Raw genomic sequence first — 9,401 nt, forward strand, 5'->3', positions numbered from 1 at the left:
TGTTCATAGATTCCAGGAAGTTTGTAATGTATAAAAACCCATGGTGCAAAAAGTCCCGATTTATTTTTATGCCACTCTCAAAAGTGATTGACAGTTGTTGAAACAATGGAAGAGTGCTTGCTTATTAAATGTTACTGAAGTATTTATATTTTATAAATGCCTCAGATAACACCGTGAGACTTAATCAGGCAGGGACTAGAAAGAAAATCAGTTTCTTCTCCAAAGTTCTATGCCACACATATATATACAATATAATTTTCTGTACAATGAGGGAATCAACAGTCATATTTTAGTAACTGCAGTATCCAATACTACTTACTCCTTATATTTACATGTTTTATTCTGAATGAAAGCATTGTTATATAATCTCATACTGGATGTCATATGTGACAGCATCCTGTGCAAATGAAATTTATCTCAGATTGCTGCAGACTGCCATTTAATTTATATATCAATTATTAATGCCACGCTCCACCAAGCACCTTTGCAGTTACCACTCTGTTATCATCTTAAACAGGTTACCAAGAAAATTAGTTTCTTAGTAGTAGTTTTTTCTGTCTGATATATCACTATGAGACCTCTCTTTCTTCAACTGTTAACAGAGCTAGGCTAAAAATCCTATTGTGTAATACAGAAAAGAAATCATGCATGAACTGAATGGGAAGTTTGACCTAGACATAAAATGGTTTGTTATCCTCAGGTGTAGGGTTAGAGACCTTTGCTGGTAAGAGGCAAACTAACTGGAAATTTCTAGCAACAGCAATGTGTTAACAGGTCCAAGAAGGGGCTACACATAGATATTTTAAGCTTTTAAGATTTAAAAAAATAGTAACAAAAGTTACACACACACACACCCCCCGCCCCCCCCCCAAAAAAAATCCTTCAAATTATTTCTCCACATCTTGCAGAAAAGTTGAAGTGAGGGAAATGGAGAGCATTAAACAGCTGGCTGCTGACACCAAACCACACTGCAGTACTGCTAAGAGTAATTTCCTTGAAATGAGGAATGCAAAGGCAAGTCCTGGGCTAAATTTTTCTTAAAAGAACAGGCACATCAACATTCAAACATTAGAAATTAATTTATGATTCAGTCTGTTTCTAGTTACATTCAGAAAAATGATTAAGTAAAAATGGAGCCTTTTTATTCAGACAAATATACTCTGATCTCAGTTTTCTTCATCTAACTCCAACATTAATCTCAATGCCATCCAACAGTTTCAAGTTCATCATGGGTCATCAAATCCTGTGTGCTTTTACTACAAAGAACAGAACAAGAAAGGACTTAAAACACTTAGCCTTTGGTGTGAAACTGTTTCAGTGTTATGTACTTAGGTTGAAAACATAACAGAAGAGGCAGAGTTAAATGTCTCAGGGAGGTTATCCAAAATAACCAGTAAGCTGAGATTTCTAGGAAGCCAATGACAGACACTGGGGACAACGGGTATCCCACCCTAGGTCAATATAGAAAACAGAAATATTTCACTAGGTCATGTTGGCCTTCTGTGCGGGAATAGACTAGTTAGACTATTCACTAAAGCGTGCCTGGATGGGGCACTTTCTCCTCTGCCTGAAAAGCCTGAATATCAGGCAGACAGAAAAAAAAAAAAGAAAAAAATTATGGAAGCAGAGAAGCAAGCGGGGGGGCGGCGGGGCGGGGAATCCAGTTCTACAGTGTGATGACTACAGGATTTAACCAAGGGGGAAGGATGGCAGAGTATCAGGTTCTGCATCCTCTATTCACGATCATTTCTTACTTTTGACTACCCACTATAAAACAGTCCTGAGAGTAGAGACCAAACCTCAGGACTTCCCCATCCCAGCTAAGTGAATAAAAGGAGATATGGCTGAACTCCACAGAACTAAGTACACATTATATAAGCTAAAGAGCCCACCTAATATACCGGGCTTTTCAATAGATTTAGGGGCTGCCTATTTTCTGAATCTCATTGTGGCTTACAGCACTCCCCATCACATCTGTAGGCTCCTGAAGCACTTTCATTTGCAGACACATTGCAGACACATAGGGAGGACTTCGGTATTCTGAATCGAAACGTTTGAGTTAGGCTTCTAAAACCCATTTAAGTACTTTGAATCTAGTCCCAAGCAGATTTTCTTCTTTTCTTGACAGTACAAAACAATCCTGGAATCACACTAGATGCTATTTTGCATCAAGCTGCTGGGAGAAAGCTGTCAAAACAATGTAACCGCAGGATCTTTATTGTAGGGGTGGGAGGAAGGAAAAATGGATGCTCTTAAAAGATTTTTCTGGTCTTAGCATCTACAATATGGTTGCCTTTAGCTCACTGAAATTGTTCCTTCCACCCTTGATATTCCTCTTATAATTTTTTTAATCCATTACATGAAGAACAGATGAATAGCAAGCACTGATGTCACTGTAGAGCCTGTTAGCTCCGTGATCATTAAGAGCAGAAAGATATTTCCAAGTTGTTTCTTATGCAGTCACATTCTTGCCAAAGACCCCACTACACATTTTCACCCCAGGTGCATAAGCAGAGTCTCATCCATGGAGCTGACAATGAAGTTAACAGAAAGGGCCCAATAAGTGCAATCAGAGCCAAGTGATGCTCTCTTTCTGATGCCAGTCCTCTGTTACAAACAGAAGGTGACATTACTCATGCGTTGTTTTGTGCAAGCTCCTAGTAATAGCTACATGTTTTATTCTTCCCACTCACCAAGGAACTAGATGCATATTTTTAAATTAAGTTTTCCATCAAGCCCCAAAACCCATTACAAGTGGCTATTGAATCAACCTTCTCCCCCACTGAAGCAGCATTGAACTGAACCCTCTGATCCAGAAGAAATGGCAGCAGACAGGTAAAGGCCTTGCATTGCTTTGTTTCTCAGATGATCCCCATGATAATTCTATGCCTGTGAGGGAGATGATAGGCCTTAGAGCGTAGTAGGATAAATGGTGGAACAGCAGTTTATAAGATTTGCTTCATCATTCAACAGTGCTTTTGGAAAGACATAATAGTGCAGTTAGCACTTTCCAGCATGATACAGAGCTTATACAATTACTATCGTAATTACTTCATATATACAAACTGGTCTGCCAGACTAAAAACCAAACCAATTTGCAGTGCATTGTTAACGTATCAATAAAGTCAGTCCAAGTCTATCACATGAGTATACTTTTCTCAAACACTAAAATAAAAAACAGCTTATTGTGATAAAGTACCATGAAAGTCACAACAGCATGAAAAAATGCGAAATTACACACTTCATCGTGTAACCTAGATAATGCAAGTCGGATGCAAAAGTTTCTTCTGAATCGTAACAATACTGTTACCAAGCTCAAACTCCAAATCAAGAGTAGACTTCTGTTATTGTATAGTATGCAAATGTATACATCTGTGAAGTCATTTTAACCTATCCCCTCAGTCAGCATATATAGAATAGCTAGACTGGAGACTAGGGCATAACTTTACAGGCTAAAAGTCCCTCCATGAGTAAAAATAAAATTCTGCCACATTAAAAATCTGGATTACATTATAGAAGAACCCTTTGGGCTTAAGAACTATTGGCGTTCAGCTCAACTAAAGCAAATACTAGCTGATTCAACTAAGGATTGCATCCTGGAAGAGCCACGAGTCTTCAGTTCTTGCTTAACTTCAGCAGAACATATGGCAGATGCGATTATCTCCCCATCTTGCAGTATATAGGCTTAAAAACACATTACCCTCATCTCTGAAACTACAGCTGCCAAAAGTTGTATTAAAAATTGTCACTTGTTATAACAATATTTATGGTCTGTCCTGGAGCCCAGTTTGGTCATGTTGAAAACAAATAAAAAACATCTTCCAAAGTTGCAGTACAAAAATTAAACCTGATCTAAATTTGTAACAAGTATCTCTATGCCAATTATGTCTGAGAACTTTTTAAACTCCATAATATCTCGTAACTTCTAGTCTTTAAATTCTATTTTGAAAGTAAAACCTGGCAAAGCAGGTTTCCTTCTGAATATACAACTTACATAACAGTACACATATAACGTGTAACTTAGAGAAATGAATGCATTCCTCATATAATGCAGAGGGAGATTGAAGTTTCAGTCTCTACAAAAGGCTTAACCAAAAATGAGGCAGCATTACATAGAGCAAAACTGTAAAATAAAAGCTTTCCCAACGTGCTCTCAGCAATTCCGAACAAAAACTAATTCTCCGATTCAACCATCTAAACATTTACCATCTGTTCTTAAAACGTCTTTCTGCAAAATTTTTGGGTCTCTTTTCCATTTATTAAACATTCTCCAGTATTTCTGAAATACTCTTCCATATCTTTCCTAATTTTTTGGTTACACATTCCATTTCTTAATACTTCTAACAGCCCCTTTCACAACAGTCTCTCAAAAGGATTAATAGCACAGTACAAACACTGTAAAGTCAAATAAATCTTACAGGACAAAGGGACAGAGAACTAAGCCCAACTGAGATACGCTCTTGTAAGTAAGTTTACTCAGTTTAACTTGCTTCAACTTGCTTTTCTTTTCCGGCAAACATTTTCAACCAACACTCGCCTCATCTCTTCCCCCTTCAATTCTTTACCCTTGAATTTTCTGCATAAGTTACAAGTATTTTACCCCAGATACAATATCCTACTCTTAGTTTTAGTCTGCTCTCTACCTAAAAGAGAAAAGATGACAGAAATACAAGCCATAAATATGCACTAACCTGGTGACCATGCCTGATCGACACATAGTTTTTCTGCTGACAGTTTCACCGAATGATTGTTTCCTTTGTGATGACAAAGCCATTAATAACTTATGACCCCTCTCAGGCATGACAGGAACATCTCTGCACTTCTCCCCGTTTTGCGTATTATAAGGTTAAAAAAAGTGGCTGTGATAGCTGCTGTATGCTCAACACACAAAAGGAAAAGAAACCCTGCCCCAACTGCTTGTGCATCTGCACTGCGGCCAAAAGGGACGCCTAGGCAATGACTTGTTTCCTTTGTTACTTCCTGTTTCCCCCAGTGTTAGTGGGCAGCACTATCTTTGTCAGATTTCCCAACTTCCCAGAGAGGTTATAAAATCAAACCCTGCATACCTCAAACCTCTGTCAGATGGCGAGCCAGAAAGCAGAGGGGATTTTCCAGTGCTCGCTTGCTTCCGACTCACCTTTCAACAACTACTTTCCCTTGGGAGAAAAAGGAAGTAGTCCTTTTTTCTTACAGTGTACTCAGGCTCTCACACCAGCAGAGACACAGCTCAGAAATGCTGCCTGTGCTTCTGAAGAGCCTGTGCTTCAGGTACTGGCACTGCACCACAGAACTATGATAAGTATTTCACCTCTCTTTTCTCTCCTGTAGCTGGAGCTTGTCCTTCCCTCTTCAACGCAAGAAATTAAAAATAGCTATTTTGAAAGATTATGCAGCATATACATGCTTTAGAGCAAGTCTTGCCTGTATGTCTGACGCTACACAAACTACAAAAGACAATAAAATTTGAATCCAAGAGGCTTACAACGCAAGGGCATCAATTCTACAGGACAAGTACCGCCAACTGAGGTAAGAGGCTTACAATGCAAGGGCATCGATTCTACAGGACAAGTACCGCCAACTGAGGATGAATAAATGCCATTGTTTTACACTTACTTTCATCTGGAGCTCTTAAAAGGATTCAAGTGTTTCACTAACTTTGTCTGGAATTAACCAAGACCCCGGGCTAGAAAGTTCAAATAAGACAAAAACAACTAGCAAGTTTCAGAATGATGGACAAAACCTACATACATGAGCATGCCAAGTAAAGCTTACTTCACATATTTTTAGGGAAATGGACGTGAATCTGTACTCCAAAATCAAAGGAAGAAGTTTCCATATAACGTCTTTTCTTTTTGTAAACTACCCAACAGTCAAAGCATAGAAGAAAATAACATTTCAGATACTGGCGATGGCTGTATCGGCTAGAAAAGCAATTCTCAGTCTTCACCACAGGGCACCCATTTGCACTCCTTCCATAGCCAGGCTATTTAGGAAGGGGAAGCAAACCATAAATATCGCACACCTGTTGTTAGCTAAAAGGATCAGCATATCAACACAAAACCCCAATGCTATTTAGTAAGAATCAATCCCCAGTTGTCTCAGTGGCTTAATTAACAGATTTTTCACACAGAAAAGATGTGCTACATCTCAGCAGTTTGTGAAGTGAATTCACTTGCTTTATCTGTTACAATATCAGTTACCAATTTAGACTTTAAGCATTAACACACAATGCTTTAAAGCGATCTTTCCATCCCCAGTTCTCTGCTAACTAAGCAAACTCTTCTAAGCTTGCATTACCGTCTTTGCAACCTTTATCTCTACCTCAGTAAAAAAGCTACATAAAAATGACAGCATTTGAGTGTATGTATCACTGGAAAAAAATCGGTTCCTCTTTTTGGTTTTCCCCTCCCAACTCCGCAACTATACTACCATGCTCTTTGGCCTCAACAGTCTCATTCTAATTATGTCTCATTTATCCAAGACATGTTCCTGAAGTACTGCTTTTCTACTCTAACCTTTCTGATGCTGTCCTCTCCCGTTCTTCACTTAAGCATTCAGAAATACAGAAATTTTCATTTCAAGTTCCAAGATCCCCTTTCAATTTTCCTGGTGATTTCCAACACTGTCAAGATGGTCACAGAGTTAGAACAGAGGCCATTTCACACATGCACACAGACAAGTTGGTGTTCCACTGAGGAACACACACACACAAAAAATTTTTAGATGTTTCAGTTTTGGAAGAATGAAAATTCAGCTTAACTTTCTGACCAAACATTAATCAGAAGGGTTATGTTTCAAAATTGCACATAAAGAGTCTGAAGAGACATGAAAACCTTATGGATTTGATTAACATGTCAGGGAAGTGAAAGAGTATTAAATTTATCCTTCTTCACAACACAAAATTTAGTGTTGCAAAGAACCCTGGTATATGGTTTTCAGACCACTAACCTTCATTTGTCCCCACAAAAATCAGTGGTGAGAAGCAGCCTTGCATCAAGCTAGCCTAGGGAGAATTTAACTCAAAAGGAGTGACTTCATTTCTTCAACATTATGAAATTTCACTCAGATAGCCTTAATAGGAAGAACCAAAGCATCAGAAACCAACATTTGGATTTCATTCCAGCAGGGCCACTGTCTGAGCAAGTCAGCCAATCATCTCTGCCATTGCTAGGAACAGGTCTTGCTCCCTGTCATAAGCAGTCCTACTTATCTTTAGCTAATGGAAGGCAAGAGCAATAAAATATACATCTAGCATTATGCTGTCCTTGACAGTGTAAGTTCACAAATCTAGCTGACAGGTTGAGTTGTCTCTGCAGCAAGAGAGCTTCCTCTAGCTGACCAATTTACAGGAAACTGCAAGAATGGACTCTAAATAAAAAGCAGCATGAGAAGACCACAGCAACAGGCAAGGAAGAAAAATTAAGAAAGCAACAAAAAAAATCAAAATAGCGTAAAAACCACTTTCCTTCAGCTGCAGCAAGTAGTCAGCTCAGTAGTCAAGTTCTACTCAGAATAACATGAGTTCATACATTATATATTCCCATAAAAGCCTACAGTATAGTAAGGCATTAAAGAAGGCCACATTCTGTTGAAGTTTCACTGACTTTAAAGAACTTGAATCAGGAGTAGATTATTATGAGTTTTATTATTTTATTAATTCTACCAAACTAGTTTAGTCCCACGTTTCTAGATCACAGTGGAAACACATCCACTATATTGAGAGATGATGTATCTCCACAACTGCAGATTGTAAAAGAGCAAGTGTAAATTACTCGCCTGAATCCTTCATCTGCTAGGTAAGGCAGTCCTGTGAAAATGTGAATAACCATGCATCAGAATTACTTCTGCTGGGTGACCTGCAGAATAATAATTCAAAAAAAGAAAAGGAAAAAAAAAAAAAAAAATCAGCAAAGGAGAGAAATGAGGCCAGAACTTCCAAAAATCCTCTTTCAATGCCAAAAGAATTCCTATTCTTTAAACTTCAACTATAATTCCCTCATTCAGCTTACTTAGGAAGAGCTGAAGAAGCCCTAATAATATATTTACTTTACTTATATATATTTAAAAAGTAGCTGAAGCCTTGATAATATATATTCAATCTAAAACTGAGAAACACCTCAAGTCAAAAAGCTTCTGAGTTTCTATTTATACCCCACTGCTCTTAAGCTCTGAACATCTGTGGACCTATTGTTGGCTTGGAACTTCAAAAAAGCCAGCCAGCACTGGTCTGCAATAAATAAGCCACAGTTCAGAGAAAGAGCGTATCAATTTTAAAACAAAGTTGTAACTTTTCTTGGTTGTTTCACCAAACAGTTTGGCACAAGTCCTAGAAGATGATATGCTGACTTTGATTTTGGGATACAGTTAATGTCATATATCGCTCAAAGTATTTGCAGTATACGCATAGCTTGTAAAAAACAAATTACGCTGTGCAGCTGGAAGAGAACCTTCTGCAAACTCTCAATATAAGAACATTATCATTTAACAGATTCTCTTACATCAGCTAGCCTTGAAAAATAACCTAAGACTTCATACTGATGTAAATAAGGATTGAATTAAAATCAGTATAGCTATCCTAGCATAATTTTCTGTGTTGGCAATTTTATTATGAGTAGCTTTTCAAGTTAAGTTTAAGGGATTTCTACTGAATCAAAAGGCCCCTCAAAACTGTATAGGAGTATTCACCTCCCTATATAGGAGTTTGAGATAACTGGGTGTCAAGTCTATACCAGTCAGACTATACCAGTAACACCTGGTATAAGTAACACTTAAAATAGAAGGCAAGTTCTAAAACATCTTCGCTGCTTATCATATTTCTTTAAAATAAATTCAAAGACACACTACCAAGCAAGACTTCCATTTACTATTCAAACCAGATGGACAACTTCTTTGTTTGTTTAACTGTTACCTATATACAAGGTCCTTGTAAAAAAGACTGTAAATGCAGCTATGGTTATGATTAAATTATATCCTTCATCAGTGCTTGTAGAACAATTTAAACTAAACCATAGTTAAAAAAAAAAAAATCACGTAACTGAGCAGAAGTACAAACACGACTGCCAAAGTCCTATTCCTGCAGTTGTGCTGCAGACAGCTGCAAAGGGAGTTTCCCCAAATACACGTAGACACTTGAAGTGGGAGTTTCCACAAATTACTTATTTCCTTGGCAGAAGTTTTCGATTCTAAGGTATTACAGTTGAAACAATTTTACCGCTAGGCTGGTTTGTGATGAACTACATACAATTCTATCACTAATGTACTCATAATAGATAATTTAGGAAGTACTGTTAGACAACAAAATAACTTCTGCTTACATGTCAAAACACCTTTAAGCATTTAAGCTGGCAGACCATTGGACTTCAGTAAAAACAACACCGGTCACGAGCGGTGTTCCCCAGGGC

The 9,401-nt window shown here is 37.9% G+C and overlaps 1 protein-coding gene across 3 annotated transcripts in view; it reads right to left on the minus strand.

Moving 5' to 3' along the window:
* SH3BP2 (SH3-domain binding protein 2) overlaps positions 1-7,858 on the minus strand; it is a 20,336-nt gene extending 12,478 nt beyond the window's left edge. For 2 of the 3 annotated variants that reach the window (XM_009579467.1, XM_009579451.1), the window contains exon 1: positions 4,692-4,801. In XM_009579467.1, the coding sequence (XP_009577762.1) occupies positions 4,692-4,801 (110 nt within the window). Of the gene's footprint in view, positions 1-4,691; positions 4,802-7,776 lie in introns of those variants that run through there. The other variant, XM_009579458.1, reaches the window with a different exon arrangement.
* Between the last annotated feature and the right edge of the window lie 1,543 nt (positions 7,859-9,401).

This window comes from Fulmarus glacialis, unplaced genomic scaffold, assembly GCF_000690835.1.
Source record: "Fulmarus glacialis isolate BGI_N327 unplaced genomic scaffold, ASM69083v1 scaffold23650, whole genome shotgun sequence".
Classification (NCBI taxonomy): Eukaryota; Metazoa; Chordata; class Aves; order Procellariiformes; family Procellariidae; genus Fulmarus; species Fulmarus glacialis.